The 18,708-nt window shown below is 44.6% G+C and overlaps 1 protein-coding gene across 1 annotated transcript; it reads right to left on the bottom strand.

Moving 5' to 3' along the window:
• Positions 1-3,482: 3,482 nt before the first annotated feature.
• LOC123132379 (cytochrome P450 734A1) lies at positions 3,483-6,139 on the bottom strand. Its single transcript, XM_044552155.1, has 4 exons — positions 5,534-6,139; positions 4,709-4,953; positions 4,175-4,532; positions 3,483-4,067 (listed from the first exon to the last, which is right to left on the bottom strand). The coding sequence occupies exons 1-4, from the start codon at positions 6,041-6,043 to the stop codon at positions 3,651-3,653; spliced, it is 1,530 nt and encodes a 509-aa protein (XP_044408090.1). The 5' UTR covers positions 6,044-6,139; the 3' UTR covers positions 3,483-3,650.
• Between the last annotated feature and the right edge of the window lie 12,569 nt (positions 6,140-18,708).

Here is an 18,708-nt window from a genome sequence, read left to right as displayed (position 1 = left end):
CACAACGAGGAGTTGCCATAGGTTCAGTATAAACAAAGGGAAGAAGTGAGGGTCGCCTATACCGACCCGACACGACGGGGCGTACCGAGTTGGTAGCTATAGGACGCCCCTATAGAAGCACACCGGGTAGGTGAATCTTCAGCTGCCACTGTTGACGGTCTTTGGGGATGGCGCGCCTCATCGGCGCCCAAAGTCCAAAGGACGGGCCTGCTGCGTCTCATCCATGCGGCTGACGATAGTCGCAGTGTTGGGATGGTGCGCATTTAATGTCTCTTACATGGAGATTCTCTGCTTCCTTCACGGAGAAGGAAGCCGTAGGGTGCAGTGCTTCCTGGGCGGATTTGGGAAATGCTTGTCGGGGTTTGACGCCCCGTGAAGCACTTAGCGAGGAGAACTCGTGGACTCCGTTCTCCAAATGACGAGTTGCCAAGCTCCCAATTGCACTGGTCTGTGCAGCATTGCTTGTCGGGCGCCATCATTAAGGCCCATTGAAACACAATATAAGGAGCCCCATCTTGACATGGACGAGGAAGGTTTTTTTATGCAACTCCAAAGGGAAAAACGGGAAACTGGCATGTCGACGAAGACAAGTTATTATGATGAAAGGAAATTGGTCTTGATGCGGTCATCGGTGCCAAGAACCAATGAACACTTATTGGAAGTGTATCAAAGAGTTCTTCGATGCACATAATATTAGTGGCGATGACCGATCACAAGCTTCGGTCGGCCATCGATGGTCTATTTTACATCGGTGCCATGGGAGGGTGCAATGGGAGGATTCATGGGTGCCATGGGAGGAGGCATGGAAGCAAACCATGGAGATCATGCAAGCACACGTGATGGCAATGGAGGCAATGATATTTGAGTGGCTATGATTTATGTCCTACGCTTATGGTTGTGATGTATTTGTGTTTGAAATGCACTATGCTTTTGTTTGTGTTGCACTATGCTTATGGTTTGAATTTTAATTTGATATGTGGATTTAAAGTTCAATTTGATATGTTGTTGGTTATGCGTGGTGATCCTGTAAAGTTTAAATTCTATCCATAGCTCATGTATTGTTTCAATATGTACGAAATTGTGGAGAAGGACATATTTGGGTGCCCTATATTACATCATGTTCTGGTGACCTAAACCTTCTCTCTTCTGCCCTAAAACTTTTTTTAGGTGCCCTATTTTGCATTATCTGTTGGAGATGCTCTAAGAGGGACTTCAGTAACAACAATGAGCATAATTGGTTTGCTACCAACATTTGGCATTGCCAATATTTGGCAAGCCAACATTTGGCAAAGTTAAAAGTTGCCAACATTTGGCAACTTTTTGTGATATTGGCAACGAGAATTGGCAAGCAACCAATATTTGGCAGTTGCCAAAATTTGGCATGCCAACTTTTGGCATCGAACCAATTATGCTCAATGTGTGCAAATTTATAACCTAACATATCCTAGAAACAAACAAAAATCTACACCTACTAATAAAGCAAGGTGCGTTTCTTGATTTTTTTCATTGTCGGAATTTATTTTTCTATCCGAGGTGGTACTAAATTTTGGTGTGTCCGACTGATTTTTTAGTAATACAGAAGTTTGTACTCGGCCCGCACACATTGTGGCCCAGCGAAGCCAGCCCACTCATTTGCCTGTTCATGTAGCGGCAAAAATCCTATATCTCGCTCACTGCGGTAAACAGTCAGAGCTCGCACATGGCGCCCAAGACTGGGCCGACCCGTTTTACTTTTCATCCAATTTTATATTTATTTTTTACCTTATTTCATAATTCAATTTTTTTAAAGTTCAGAATTTTAATTTTTGTCAAATTTTCGAAAAATGTTTGAGTTACAATATTGTCTTCTCCTCTTCAAAAATGTTTGGAACATTAATCTATTTTCTCGTTTTGATTTTTTTAAATTCTAAAATATTCCAAAATTGTTGCCATTTAAAAAACATGTATTTAAAAATTATTAGAATTTTGTAATGTATTCCTGTTTTAGTAAAATGTTCACAGATTCAAAATAGTGTCCACGGTTAAAAACACATTTTATATAATTGTTCTGAATGTTCAAAACATGTTCCGTTTTCAAAAGTCGGTCACAAATTCAAAAATTGTTTGGTTATTGATAAAAGTTTCATGTCTTTAAAAAATGATGTTGTTTCAAATTTTGTTCATGTTCTTTCCAAAATGAACGGAATATTAAAAACAATGTTCGTAATTTCAAAAAATGTTCATGTGTTCAAGAATATTTGGTAATTCATATTTTTTTAAATAGTTAAAAAATATTTTAAATCCGATGGTGCATTATGTTTTTAAATATTCGCGCTGGTCATCGGTTAGCAGTAGGCGTTTGTTGCCGTGGCTAGCGGCACGTGGTCGGGTTTTTAAGGTCTTGTGTTCGATCGTTCGACACGTCATTTTTTGGATTATTACTTGTGCCTTGCAAAGACAGGATTTCGGTGCATGCCAGTGGGGGTGCCCAGACGCGCACTGTTGTGCGTCTCATGCGCTATTTGATGCAACCAGCGTCATATAGTAGCTCCCACGCAGTTGCCCTAAGAAAAGAAAACATATACGTTTAGATTTTGTTCCGCCCATTCCACACGTAGCTCCCCAGTTTTTTCGGTTATCCCTTGGGTGGGCCAAACTGGACCTATCACGTATTTCTTTTTCTGTCGGACGGACGAGCAGCAAAAAATAAAGGGCACGAGGGGATTGAACTATGGACCTTCCCTATTGTGTCGATGGATAAAACCAACTCAGCTAGCTTGCAATTATGATAGGAACAATCCCATCTTGGAATTTTATAGTAAATCACACCAGTTTTTATATGTCTCTAAGTTGTCTGGAAATAAGGAGATTGTGTGAGAATAAGGAAGTTGCCTCGAGAATTATGAGCAGAACGAGGAACTCCACAAATTATTGCTGGAGGTAACTTGCACGTGCCAATAAAAGACAATATGTTGGTTGGCTATAATGGAAAGAAATTGTGGGCACATGCTAATAAAATAGAATATATTGGTTTTTCTCTAATTAATAAAATTTATGGGCACATGAGCGTGAAAATAATTGAAGAGAATAAACCCTGATAATGAAGGGACATTCAGGTTACGCGCTAATTATGCTAATGCAACATAATTTATGCGCTGCAATTAGCAATCCATCTGATTACGTTGTTGTGGGAGAAAATGATCGAAGCAACCGTGCCTCGAAGGTCGCGCGCAGCAACCAAATGAGAACACACCAGAACTCTGAGACAGAGGTGGACCCGGAAGGGAAAAAAAAGGTACCCGTTGGGTGGTCGCCGCCACGCCGACCAACCACGCCACTATCAAGATCTCACGGGCCGAACATGACCCGTGAGAAGACTGTAGCTCCTCACTCTGTCGCCCATCATCGTGGAGATTGTTTTTGATGAACACACCAATTATCTCTCCCACTGCTTGTTGCAAAAAAGTTATCTTCCCTTTGCAATGCACGGGCATATATGCTAGTTCAAGAGAAAAACATATACCTTTTATCAGCGCGGCGTGCGTACACACTCATACACACTTTCATTACAAAGTTCACACAAGTTCAGAGCCTCCTCTTCCAAGTTGATCACAATCCACACTGATACAGGAGGTATAAATACATGGCACATATACAACGCCACGGAGGGCTCAGATCTTGCGGATACGAAGTTGAGCACCATACTGGGGTTGGAGGGTCATCACCATCATTGGTGCATGAACATAGGATGGCGAGACATCAAACGCAAACCGCTGGAGCACTATTGCAAGCACCAACTTTGCCTCGACCATCGCGAGATTCTGGCCAACACAGATGGCAGGGCCAATCCCAAAGGGGAAGTATGCACCAAGGTGATAGCTCTTGCCATCTGCAAACCTCGATGGATCGAACTCCTCCGCATTAACTCCCCATATGCCGACATCATGGTGAGTGTCAACAATAGGAAGATTGACCTGCGTACCCGCAGGGATGTCAAGTTTGCCCAGCTTCACATCCCTAGTGACTGTCCTGTTGACGAACAGAGCTGGAGGATACAGCCTGAGGGTCTCTTTCAACACCATATTAACCTGATATCATGACAACATCGCTAGAGTGTTATTCACAATGTTCCAGTAAGGTGATATCGTCAAGAATAAGAAAAGCTGTAGTATTGATTCAAGTAAATAAGGCTCACAATTTTCAGACTGCTCAGAGTTTCCGCGTTTGGGTGCTCGTTCTTGCCACACACTTGAAGGACTTCATCTCGGGCCTTGTGTTGCCATTCTTGATTCAATGCCAGCAGAAGCGTTGCCCAAGTCAACAAATTTGCAGTTGTTTCCTTGCCGGCAAAGTAAAATGTCTTGCACTCATCAATGATTTCTTCGATTCCCATTTTAAACTCATTGTCAGCTTTGCTGGCTGATAGCATTAAGCCAAGCAAATTTTTGGAATCTTCACACTTGTTTCGATTTATCTCAATCAATCTGCGCAGGGAATTTCGGATTTCCTTGTTTAGGCTATGCCTTCTTCGGTTCTTCTTTGTCGGCACATACCTAAGAGAGAAAGAGGTCATATTCTTTTTCCCTAGCTGTGAATGAAGAGCATGAGTAGCAAGAGAGAGATGCAAACATTTTATTTTCTGATGTAAAAATGTAGAAATATGTTCATCTTGCCTGAAGTGATAGAGAATAAATGGTGACCCAACTTCAAGTCTATGAGTCAATCTCACCTGAAGCCAGGAAAGTAGAAGGTTCTCATAGCAAGTATGACAAGTTGTATCTGTTCATCTTGCAATTGAAAAATTCGCTTTCCTTCCTCGTAGCTACTTCCAAATGCCACGCAAGAAATGACATCCGCACTCAAAGTGTGGAATTCTTTATTTACATCGATCTCAAACTCTGCTCGAGTTTCTCCTTGGACTTCCCATTTATCCAGCATGGATAAAGTGATAGCTGATATTTCTGGTATCCAACCCTACCAAATCCAAACGAGTTTAGTGGTATACCATATCTGATTAAGTGCATTATGTACATCACAACTGCTTTTTGCACATCAACATGTTTTAATTGAAAGAAGAAACATGGACACCGCAGGTCACGAACTATTCTGATAGCTCCTGCCAGCTACGAACTGTGAGGGAAATAACCAGTCATGCAAAAAGGTTGAATTTCAGTAACAAATGTTACCAATCAATAGGCAACCATTTGATGCTTGTTAAACTATCCAGATAAGTTCATTCCAAACATTCATATACATATTGCTAGAAGTTGAAATCAAAGTTAGCAGAAAGAGTAGCATTTAAGAAAAAAGGAATTGCTTGAAATAAGCGTGCATACTGGCCTATTCAATAACAGCACCAAGTTCAAAGCAATGGAAAAAATTGTACTCCAGTTCTGTAAAGAGATGTCACACCCTACGCCTGTATCGTAGCAACCAAGATTTTAGCAAGACTTTAGTCTACAAACTGTAAAGCAATGGGGAAATTTGTACTAGTTCTGTAAAGACAAGTGGTCAATTTTATGTTTCAATCCGAATTCAGGAAACGCCTCCTCACCTTGACTCTCTCCATGTTGAAGGCGGGCGAGGTCACACGGCGGTGGTGCGCCCACTTCTCCCCGGTGAGCCCCACCAGCCCCTCGCCGATGAGCTGCCGAGCTTGCGGGTTGTTGCCGCTGCCGGTGGTACCCTTCTCGAAGGCCCCCGTGGAGTCGGTCAGCACGGCCTTCGCGACCTCCGGGCCGGAGACCACCAACCGCGGCCGGGGCCCGAACCAGAACACGAACGGGCAGCCGTACCGCGCCGCCCACTCGCGGTACTGCGGCGCGGCGCGGCCGATGAAGGCGTGGTGGAAGGAGGCGAGCGGCTTGGACTGGGCGGCTTTGGTCATGGCGACGTATTCGGCCGCGTTCCCGGAGAGCAGGCTGCGCGGAGGGCCCCGGATGCCCTGACGGCGCAGACGGCGCTCCAGGCGGTGCGGGACCCATACGATGGAGTGGAGCGCGCGAAGCACGTACGTGAGCGCGGCGAGTAGACCGGCTAGGAGGAGAGCAGCGACGGCGCCCATTGCTTACGGCTTGGCGATTCTGAATGGAGTTTGGCTCCCCTCCGAGGTAGAAGAACCAAAGGAGTTGACTCTCTGGTACAGTAGCAGGTAGCAAGAGTAGGAAACACAATGAATGCCAAAGAAACACATGATTCCTATTGGATCTGAAAACACAATTTTTGTTTTGCAAGTGGCGCCCCTTGGTATTTTTTTTAACACAGGACAATCGAAGTCGCAAGCACACACTCACCTCCATGAATGCATGCATGTACGCTCTACCATGTGTGCACCTCCGAGAGACTCGGCCGACGTAACATCTTAAGATTTTAGGAAGTCACCACAAACACCTCGCAGTCGACGGAAACTTCTCCTCCCACCGAACGAATATCGTCGGAAGTCTGAAACAAATCCAGAATAATATGAGCATCAATGTAAAGTCTAAAATTTGAACCACGATGGATTGAAGATACCACTATTCTCTCAACCATCCAATTACACGTTGGTTCGCAGTAATGCGCTTCAGTGGTGTATAGAAGATGAAACACTTGGGCCCAGTTTGGTGGCCATTTTTAAAACTGTTGTAGTTAAAACTCAAGTAGTCCGATGCCTTGGCAATGAATACTTCAGTTTTTTTATGATGTGCTCAGGGCATTGTCGGCGCGGTCCTCAGGGATGATAGAGGAAATTTTATTGAAGAGAAAATGGAAAGATAGACTCATGCGCAGATGTCCTAATGGCGGAAGCCTTGGCACTCCAATACGAGTTGTCCCTTGCGCAGAGGATGGGATGCAATTGTCTCATTATTAACTCCGACAATTTAGAGGTCATTGATACCATGAACGGTGAAGGATGTTCTACGGATGCAGCGACGGCGATTTTTTACGACTGTTATCATCTTGTATGTGATTTTTCTGTTTCTAGGTTTGAACATTGTAATAGAGAACCAAAAGTATACTTCAAATTTTTGGAAACCAGGGTTTTCTGAATTCGGTTCATGAGTACTTCAGGTTTTAAAGTACTGTGAGGTTTATGGTATTTGTTGATGCCAAACACATCAAAGCTATAAAAAAAATATGATTTCTATGAAAACTCTAAAATACTTAGTTTTGATGAATAAAGAGAGAAATCATATACTCCTAGCAGGTCTCCTTGTCCTACATAATCAAGCCCCCAATCGCAATTCATTGTGTCATCTGTTTGTTTTGCTTTATCTACGTTGCACTGAAACACGTCATCCAACTCCTGGTCCTTCTAATCGAGATGCTTTAGCATGTCACTGAGATCACCATCACCCAAAACCCTTGGTTCGAGGAAAAACCCCATGCTCCACCATCTCACCCAAATCTAATCACCAAGACCTGGATCATGAGAGTTCCTATCCTCGAGAAAAAGCCGATATAACGGAACTGAAAACCGGAGTACTAGTTATTTGAAAAAGATATTTATGATATAACTCTCGTCTTTCTCAGACATGGTTGGATACTTAGGTTTGGCGGTTACTCAAGACGGGAAAAAAAATCTTTGGCTTAACAAATTCTATATCGAGCCGTGAGAAAGATTCAACATCCAAATATTTACTCCCTCCGTTCCAAAATAGATGACCCAACTTTGTACTAAAGTTACTACAAAGTTGAGTCATCTATTTTGGAACGGAGGGAGTACATTATTATGGGATTCTGCTGAATGATCAGCCTTCCGTGACGAAATCACTCTGATTGGTCAAAGGCTCAAATGCAATTGTGAAGATGATCAAGGGATGTCGTGTATGGAAGGAACAAAATCCACGGCCATAGGCCCTAGCCAACCGTGCCGACCAATTCAAACCACATTGCGGCGGATATATAATCCAGCCGGCTAAACGCCATTAAACTCGCCGGCCCACAGGCAGCGAAACGTCGTGCTCCCCGTGTCGTTCCGCGTCGCGCGGCGCGGTGTCCAATCCCAATCCCGGCCGCCCCGACGCACCGCTCGCGGCCTGGAATCACGAGGTGTCGTGCGCTTGGCTTGACGTGGGAGACCCCCCCTACCGAACAGCCGTGACACCCAAGCTTGACGTGGGAGGCCATACAAGCGAGCGATTGAGAATTGCCCGCAAGTTGCACGATGGCAACCAACCGTAGGCCATGTTAGCCTAATCTTCTTTTTTTGAGAAATGATGTTAGCCTTAATCTGCCCCATCATTGTTATTAACAAACAAACACCAATTTAGGGTCTGTGGACCTCGAAAGCCCAGATGGTGACTGCCACAAACTGGGGAGGAGCCGGATTCCCCGGATTTAGCATGGTCACATGTTTGAGGCATCACACCATCTAGTAGAGACTAGAAGAACACCCGTGCGTTGCAACGGGGCCACATTAACTTTAAGAGTTCAATATCAATTATGTTAATATTACATTTAATATTCTCATACATATCAAGTGACATTGACGACCTTTTTACCATCAAATTCTCACACACACTCTCTCCCTCCCTCCCTCCTCACTCTCTCTCTCCCTCTCTCTCTCTCTAACACACACACATATCCATCTTATTGGGTACGGGACCATAATCCATCTATTTCACACGCACACGCGCTAGTGCATAACAATATGGATTATAAAATAGGTTCAAGGTAGTAACAAGGATTCTTCTCATGCATTAATAAACAAATGTTCTGCACTGAAGACAAGATAACCAATTGTCAAAGTGCATCAGAGCATCACAGAACATTACTGGCAAGATAAATGCACGACGATACACCCGACTCATTTAATTAATATAATTAAATTATCAGTAAATTAGTCACCAAACTGCTCGGATGAACCGGAACAGAGCCAACATATATCATCCTAGACAAACGCAACATCAACCATTTACCTTGGTACTTTAGGGACCGACAGGAGGATGCATGTAGAAGCGCTTCTTGCCTGCGAATCCACAGTCAGAGAGAGAAATTGGAACCCATTCCCATCACCAACTATAAAGAAAGCATGTAAGAAAATTGATATCGGGCCAACTTGGATCTTTGGTGATTGTCCGCCGGTATGGAGAATTTAGGAGGGTGGGTGCAGGGAGTGGCCTTGTGGATGATGGATGGAGGCGCGGAGTGATGTGGTCACCGGAAGGTCGAAAGTGGAGAGGGTCGGGCACGTTAGGTGGAGCCGGTGGTGCGCGACAACCGGAGGCGGCCCAATCGTGGGCGGCGAACCGATGATAGCCTCGGCCCATCTCTCGACGCAGCGAAGATAGAGAGGGCGGCACTGCCGGTGCTCGAGGCCGCCGCTCGGCACCATCTACATCGGAGGGAAAAAGAGGCGAGAAAGCGATAGGGTGATGCGGGGCTAGGGATTGCGGAGGAGGGTGGGGGTGTGCGATTTGAATGGATGGTTCTGCCCACCATTTTCTTGTACGTGGCGGTGGAGACGGCGGCGGCCAGCCATGCAGGCGAGGCATGGGTCGAGCCGGGCACACGGCGAGGCGCAGTAGCAGAGGCGGGGGCGATTTTTTGCTAGTGAGATGCAGGGTGGGGGATTGATCGTTCATGTTCTCTTTTCCTTTTTAACGGGAGATGGATGCGATTTTTTTACGAGGGGAGAGATGCGACCACGTACAGATTCCATAATAAATTAATTAGGTCCATAACGGGATTTCTTTACAATGCGTTAAGATTTACGTGTTAGTTTTCTTAATAAAGAAATGCACTGATGTAGGGATCGATTGATTCGGATAAGGAAAGATAGATTCGTGATCTTTTGTATGTTAGGAAATTAGTGGTTTGCAAGGAAAGAGTGGAGAAAAAAAGAACCAATGCGTCCACGTGTAGATTCCATAATAAATTAATTAGGTCCATAACGGAATTTGTTTGCAATGCGTTAAGATTTACGTGCTAGTTTTCTTAATAAAGAAATGCACTGATGTAGGGCGCGATTGGTTCGGGTAAGGAAAGATAGATTCGTGATCTTTTGTATGTTAGGAAATTATTGGTTTGCAAGGAAAGAGTGGAGAGAAAAAGAACCAGTACGAGGGGGTGGTGGGAGGTGGGACGAATAAAAACCGGATGAAATTGGGAGGTGGGAGGGGGCGAGTAAAAACCGACGAAAAAAACCAACGAAATTGGGAGGTGGGAGAGAGGATGAAAAAAATCAGGGGAGGTGGGAGGAGGACAAAAATAAACCGTACGAGGCTACCAACTGCTCCATTAGGAGTAGAGATTGTTTGTGAAAATAACATGCGACGACGACTTAGCGAGCGGATCCCCTTAAAAAAAGACATAGCGAGCAGATTCCCTTAAAACTGGTAGAAATGGATACGATTGATGACATTGATAAATAGTGGTGAATGTTGGCATAATTTACTATCATCATGCATGGAAACGAATCATCAAGAAAAAGAATACTTCCTATTACTACACTCATAGGAAGCTTCCTAATCTCTGCTACCAAACAGTTTCTGCCCAAACAAGGAAGGAAAGTTATGGACGTGATTCGAAAGGAAACAAACATTATGAAGATTAATTAATTTAGATTTGATCTTTAGAGATTGATTGTGATTGATTCTTTTACATAAAGACATTACTAAATAATTTGCGTCAGTATGGAAAGTTCTGATCCGTTCAGTTTTTTCGTTGTGTGAGAGGGTGAAGTGAAAATAAACCGATGAAGTGGGGGAGGCGACGAAAAAAATCTACGACAGTTAACCTATGAAAAAAAACCGGACGAAAGTGGTGGGACGAAAATTGACCGGCGAAGACTACCAACTGCTCCATTAGGAGTAGAGATTGGTTGGTTCGATTTTTTTTGCGTGGAGGGAACTACCTAGGAGGTGGGAGGGAGTACGAAAATAAACCGCCTCGGCTGAGCGGGAGGTGGGAGCAAGTACCAAAGAAGTACCAAAAAAGACCGGTTGAGGTGGGACGAAAATAAAACCCGGAACGCGACCTACCAACTGAGACATTAGGAGTAGAGATTTTTTCGTTGTGTGAGAGGGTGAAAGAAAATAAACCGATGAAGTGGGGGAGGCGACGAAAAAAATCTACGACAGTTAACCTACGAAAAAAAACCGGACAAAAATGGTGGGACGAAAATTGACCGGTGAAGACTACCAACTGCTCCATTAGGAATAGAGATTGGTTGGTTCGATTTTTTTTTTGCGTGGAGGGAACTACCTGGGAGGTGGGAGGGAGTACGAAAATAAACCGCCTCGGCTGAGCGGGAGGTGGGAGCAAGTACCATAGAAGTACCAAAAAAGACCAGTTGAGGTGGGACGAAAATAAAACTCAGAACGCGACCTACCAACTGAGACATTAGGAGTAGGGATTTGTTAAATCAAGAAACGGAAAGTAATCAGAAGAGTTAAATCCGCTTCGTCGTGCTGTTGGTGTTGTGGAGATTTTATAATTTTCATTTCCTATTTGGTTTGTCGAGTGAGGAAGATGGTGTCTATGTGTTTCCTTCTATAACGCGGTGTTATTTGGCTTTCTTGCCAGTGTGATCACATGTTATTTGCTAATCAACACAGAAGTTTCTTGTGCCGATGACTGCATGTATTATATTAGTGTTATGATATCACATACTGACGCTTCTTTTTAGATGGTGAGAAGATGTGCGGGACCGATGTGTTTTTAGGCTGGTTGTGATTATTCTGAGAAATCGTTCTTAACTGACCGAGGAGCTCATTGTTAAATCGTTGACCCGGTCAAAATTGTGAACCAAATTCAACTGTAATACCTTAGGTGAATGGGAGGGCTCTAAAATTAGGAAGAGTAGTGGTTGATTAATTTAAGAACTCATTGACACAATCAAAATCGTGAATCAAATCCAAAATTGATTATCTTAATTGAATTAGAGAGTTCTCTGAGAAATCATTTACCGGTCAAAAATCATGAACCAAATTCCAATGCAATACTCAATTTAATGAGAGCTCTAAAATTACAGAGTATAGTGTATTAGATGATATTTTCTATATATTTTTGGAAATACTGTATATAGTGGATACATTGGTTATGTATAGATGAAAATCTTCTCACGGTTACAAAAACTTTTCAGTTTGAGAAATGGGTTATGGTAACGATGGGCCAGTTCTTTTGCTGGCTTCTAGAATAAACTGGAATAAGCTGTCCCCTACCCACCTTATTTTAGAAGCCCAATCAAATTTATATTTTTAGAAGCCTACTAATTAAGACTTAACTAGCAGTATCACAATAAAAATAGTACACATGGGCCAAACAATATAAGGGAACACATTGGATAGCTTACAACACAACACATAAACTAACACCGGGGGAAAATAAAAGATGAGCAAGCTAGCAAATGCCAAAGACCGCAACACTCGAACACCATGACAATGAGTGAGAGAAGCACAACGAGGAGAAGCTTGCTAACATAATCGGGGTTTTGAACAAAGTTTCATCACTAGACACGAGGAACCCAGTACCACCCTCCTCACATGCCGAAGAGGGCCCCAACTCTTCCGCCATGGGAGGTGCTCACCAAGAGCTAAAGGGTTGGCCCAGAGCAGCCGTAGAGCAAGACTACCGCCCACAACATCGTAGGCCGAGGCCACCCGAGTGCAGCCGGAAGCCACCGGGAGCAGCCGCAAAGAAGGGGATAACATGAACAACGAGAAAAATACGCAGGTAGGTGAGGATCCATGCCCGTCGACCACATATTAAAGACAATCAGGTGTCCAAGGCAGCTACCATGTCACTGTTGGAAATATGCCCTAGAGGCAATAATAAAAGGATTATTATTATATTTCCTTGTTCATGATAATTGTCTTTTATTCATGCTATAATTGTATTATCCGGAAAACGTAATACACGTGTGAATACATAGACCACCATACGTCCCTAGTAAGCCTCTAGTTGACTAGCTCGTTGATCAACAGATAGTCATGGTTTCCTGACTATGGACATTTGGATGTCGTTGATAACGCGATCACATCATTAGGAGAATGATGTGATGGACAAGACCCAATCCTAAGCATAGCACAAGATCGTGTAGTTCGTTTTGCTAGAGTTTTTCCAATGTCAAGTATCTCTTCCTTAGACCATGAGATCGTGTAACTCCCGGATACCGTAGGAGTGCTTTGGGTGTACCAAACGTCACAACGTAACTGGGTGACAATAAAGGTGCACTACAGGTATCTCCGAAAGTGTCTGCTGGGTTGACTCGGATCGAGACTGGGATTTGTCACTTCGTATGACGGAGAGGTATCTCTGGGCCCACTCGGTAATGCATCATCATAATGAGCTCAAAGTGACCAAGTGTTTGGTCACGGGATCATGCATTACTGTACGAGTAAAGTGACTTGCCGGTAACGAGACTGAACGAGGTATTGGGATACAGACGATCGAGTCTCGGGCAAGTAATATACCGACTGACAAAGGGAATAGTATACGGGATTGCTTGAATCCTCGACATCGTGGTTCATCCGATGACATCATCGAGGAGCATGTGGGAGCCAACATGGGTATCCAGATCCCGCTATTGGTTATTGACCGGAGAGCCGTCTCGGTCATGTCTGCGTGTCTCCCGAACCCGTAGGGTCTACACACTTAAGGTTCGGTGACGCTAGGGTTATTAGGAAGACTTGTATGTGATTACCGAATGTTGTTCGGAGTCCCGTATGAGATCCCGGACGTCACGAGGAGTTCCGGAATGGTCCAGAGGTGAAGATTTATATACGGGAAGTTGTCATACGGACACCGGAAAGTTTCGGGGGCATATCGGTATTGTACCGGGGCCACCGGAGGGGTTCCAGGGGTCCACCGGGAGGGGCCACCCCTCTCGGAGGGCCACATGGGCCGCAAGGGGTAGGGAACCAGCCCCTGGAGGGCTGGGCGCGCCCCCCCCTGGGCCCATGCGCCTAGGGTTGGGGGGGGGAACCCTAAGGGGGGCGCACCCCCTTGCTTGGGGGGGCAAGCCCCCTCCCTGGCCGCCGCCCCCCTCTAGATCTCATCTAGAGGGGGCCGCCCCCCTTCCCCCTTCCCCTATAAATAGAGGGGCGAGGGGAGGGCTGAACACCTGATCCAAGGCGCAGTCCCTCCCCTCCCTAACACCTCTCCTCCTCCGTTGAGCGCTTGGCGAAGCCCTGTCGGAGTACCGCCTCTCCACCATCATCACGCCGTCGTGCTGCTGCTGGAGCCTTCTTCCTCAACCTCTCCTTCCCCCTTGCTGGATCAAGAAGGAGGAGACGTCGTCCGTACCGTACGTGTGTTGAACGCGGAGGTGCTGTCCGTTCAGCACTTGGTCATCGGTGATTTGAATCACGGCGAGTACGACTCCATCATCACCGTTCCCTTGAACGCTTCCGCACGCGATCTACAAGTGGTATGTAGATGCAATCTCGCTCCCATGACTCGTTGCTTAGATGAACTCATAGATGGATCTTGGTGAAACCATAGGAAAAAATTTAATTTTCTGCAACGTTCCCCAACAGTGGCATCATGAGCTAGGTCTATGCGTAGTTCTCTATTGCACGAGTAGAACACAATTTTGTTGTGGGCGTAGATCTTGTCAACTTGCTTGCCGCTACTAGTCTTTTCTTGCTTCAGAGGTATTGTGGGATGAAGCGGCCCGGACCGACCTTACACGTACGCTTACGTGAGACAGGTTCCACCGACTGACATGCACTAGTTGCATAAGGTGGCTAGCAGGTGTCTGTCTCTCCTACTTTAGTTGGAGCGGATTAGATGAAAAGGGTCCTTATGAAGGGTAAATAGAAGTTGACAAAATCACGTTGTGGTTATTCGTAGGTAAGAAAACGTTCTTGCTAGAACCCAATTGCAGCCACGTAAAAGATGCAACAACAATTAGAGGACGTCTAACTTGTTTTTGCAGCAATTGTCATGTGATGTGATATGGCCAGAAGTTGTGATGAATGATGAATGATATATTGTGATGTATGAGATCATGTTCTTGTAATAGGAATCACGACTTGCATGTCGATGAGTATGACAATCGGCAGGAGCCATAGGAGTTGTCTTTATTTTTTTGTATGACATGTGTGTCATTGAAGAACGCCATGTAAATTACTTTACTTTATTGCTAAACGCGTTAGCCATAGAAGTAGAAGTAGTCGATTGGCGTGACAACTTCATGAAGACACAACGATGGAGATCATGATGATGGAGATCATGGTGTCATGCCGGTGACGAAGATGATCATGGAGCCCCGAAGATGGAGATCGAAGGAGCTATATGATATTGGCCATATCATGTCACTACTATATAATTGCATGTGATGTTTATTATGTTTTATGCATCTTGTTTACTTAGAACGGCGGTAGTAAATAAGATGATCCCTTATAATAATTTCAAGAAAGTGTTCCCCCTAACTGTGCACCGTTGCTAAAGTTCGTCGTTTCGAAGCACCACGTGATGATCGGGTGTGATAGATCCTTACGTTCACATACAACGGGTGTAAGACAGATTTACACATGCAGAACACTTAGGGTTAACTTGACGAGCCTAGCATGTACAGACATGGCCTCGAAACACAGAGACCGAAATGTCGAACATGAGTCGTATGGAAGATACGATCAACATGGAGATGTTCATCGATGATGACTAGTCCGTCTCACGTGATGATCGGACACGGCCTAGTCGACTCGGATCGTGTAGCACTTAGATGACTAGAGGGATGTCTAATCTGAGTGGGAGTTCATTAAATAATTTGATTAGATGAACTTAATTATCATGAACTTAGTCTAAAACTTTTGCAAAATATGTCTTGTAGATCAAATGGCCAACGCTCATGTGAACATGAACTTCAGCGCGTTCCTAGAGAAAACCAAGCTGAAAGATGATGGCAGCAACTATTCGGACTGGGTCCGGAACCTAAGGATCATCCTCATAGCAGCCAAGAAAGATTATGTCCTAGATGCACCGCTAGGTGAAGCACCTATCCCAGAGAACCAAGACGTTATGAACACTTGGCAATCACGCACTGATGATTACTCCCTCGTTCAGTGCGGCATGCTTTACAGCTTAGAACCGGGGCTCCAAAAGCGTTTTGAGAAGCACGGAGCATATGAGATGTTCGAGGAGCTGAAAATGGTTTTCCAAGCTCATGCCCGGGTCGAGAGATATGAAGTCTCCGACAAGTTCTATAGTTGTAAGATGGAGGAAAACAGTTCTGTCAGTGAGCACATACTCAAAATGTCTGGGTTGCACAATCGCCTGTCCCAGTTGGAGATCAATCTCCCGGAAGAGGCGGTCATTGACAGAATCCTTCAGTCGCTCCCACCGAGCTACAAGAGCTTTGTGTTGAACTAAAATATGCAGGGGATGGTGAAGACCATTCCTGAAGTATTCTTAATGCTGAAGTCAGCAGAGGATGAAATCAAGAAAGAACATCAAGTGTTGATGGTCAATAAGACCACTAAGTTCAAGAAGGGCAAGGGTAAGAAGAACTTCTAGAAGGACGACAAAGATGTTGCCGCGCCCGGTAAGCCAGTTGCCGGGAAGAAGTAAAAGAATGGACCCAAGCCTGAGACTGAGGGCTTTTATTGCAAGGGGAAGGGTCACTGGAAGCGGAATTGCCCCAAATACTTAGCGGACAAGAAGGCCGGCAACACTAAAGGTATATTTGATATCCATGTAATTGATGTGTACCTTACCAGTACTCGTAGTAACTCCTGGGTATTTGATACCGGTGCCGTTGCTCACATTTGTAACTCACAACAGGAGCTGCGGAATAAGCGGAGACTGGCGAAGGACGAGGTGACGATGCGCGTCGGGAATGGTTCCAAGGTCGATGTGATCGCCGTCGGCACGCTACCTCTACTTTTACCTACGGGATTAGTTTTAAACCTCAATAATTGTTATTTAGTGCCAAGTTTGAGCATGAACATTTTATCTGGATCTCGTTTGATACGAGATGGCTACTCATTTAAATCCGAGAATAATGGTTGTTCTATTTATATGAGAGATATGTTTTATGGTCATGCCCCGATGGTCAATGGTTTATTCTTAATGAATCTCGAACGTAATGTTACACATATTCATAGCGTGAATACCAAAATATGTGAAGTTGATAACGATAGTCCCACATACTTGTGGCACTGCCGCCTTGGTAACATTGGTGTCAAGCGCATGAAGAAGCTCCATGCTGATGGACTTTTAGAGTCTCTAGATTATGAATCATTTGACACATGCGAACCATGCCTCATGGGCAAAATGACCAAGACCCCGTTCTCCGGAACAATGGAGCGAGAAAATAACTTATTGGAAATCATACATACTGATGTGTGTGGTCCAATGTGCGTTGAGGCTCGCGGAGGATATCGTTATGTTCTCACTCTGACTGATGACTTGAGTAGATATGGGTATGTCTACTTGATGAAACACAAGTCTGAGACCTTTGAAAAGTTCAAGGAATTTCAGAATGAAGTAGAGAATCAACGTGACCGAAAGATAAAGTTCTTACGATCGGATCGTGGAGGAGAATATTTAAGTCACGAATTTGGTACACACTTAAGAAAATGTGGAATCGTTTCACAACTCACGCCGCCTGGAACACCTCAGCGTAACGGTGTGTCCGAACATCGTAATCGCACTCTATTAGATATGGTGCGATCTATGATGTCTCTTACCGATTTACCGCTATCATTTTGGGGATACGCTCTAGAGACAGCTACATTCACTTTAAATAGGGCACCGTCTAAATCCGTTGAGACGACACCGTATGAATTATGGTTTGGGAAGAAACCTAAGCTGTCGTTTCTAAAAGTTTGGGGATGCGATGCTTATGTCAAGAAACTTCAACCTGAAAAGCTTGAACCCAAGTCGGAAAAATGCGTCTTCATAGGATACCCTAAGGAAACCATTGGGTATACCTTCTACTTAAGATCCTAGGGCAAGATCTTTGTTGCCAAGAACGGATCCTTTCTGGAAAAAGAGTTTCTCTCGAAAGGAGTAAGTGGGAGGAAAGTAGAACTCGACGAAGTACTACCTCTTGAACCGGAAAGTAGTGCAGCTCAGGAAAACGTTCCTGTGGTGCCTACACCGACTGGAGAGGAAATTAATGATGATGATCAAGGTACTTCTGATCAAGTTGCTACTGAACTTCGGAGGTCCACAAGGACACGTTCCACACCAGAGTGGTATGGCAATCCTGTCCTGGAAATCATGTTGTTAGAGAACGGTGAACCTTCGAACTATCAAGAAGCGATGGCGGGCCCAGATTCCAACAAATGGCTAGAAGCCATGAAATCCGAGATAGAATCCATGTATGAAAACAAAGTATGGACTTTGACAGACTTGCCCGATGATCGGCGAGCGATAGAAAACAAATGGATCTTTAAGAAGAAGACGGACGCGGATGGTAATGTCACCATCTATAAAGCTCGACTTGTCGCTAAGGGTTATCGGCAAGTTCAAGGGATTGACTACGATGAGACTTTCTCTCCCGTAGCGAAGCTTAAATCCGTCTGAATCATGTTAGCAATTGCCGCATACTATGATTATGAGATATGGCAGATGTACGTCAAAACGGCATTCCTTAACAGGCATCTTAAGGAAGAACTGTATATGATGCAGCTGGAGGGTTTTTTCGATCCTAAGAATGCTAACAAAGTGTGCAAGCTCCAGCGATCCATTTATGGGCTGGTGCAAGCATCTCGGAGTTGGAACATTCGCTTTGATGAGATGATCAAAGCGTTTGGGTTTATGAAGACTTATGGAGAAGCCTGCGTTTACAAGAAA

This window comes from Triticum aestivum, chromosome 1B (assembly GCF_018294505.1).
Source record: "Triticum aestivum cultivar Chinese Spring chromosome 1B, IWGSC CS RefSeq v2.1, whole genome shotgun sequence".
Classification (NCBI taxonomy): domain Eukaryota; kingdom Viridiplantae; phylum Streptophyta; class Magnoliopsida; order Poales; family Poaceae; genus Triticum; species Triticum aestivum.
Note: the sequence above shows the minus strand (reverse complement) of the source record. Positions and strands in the feature narration are given on the sequence as shown.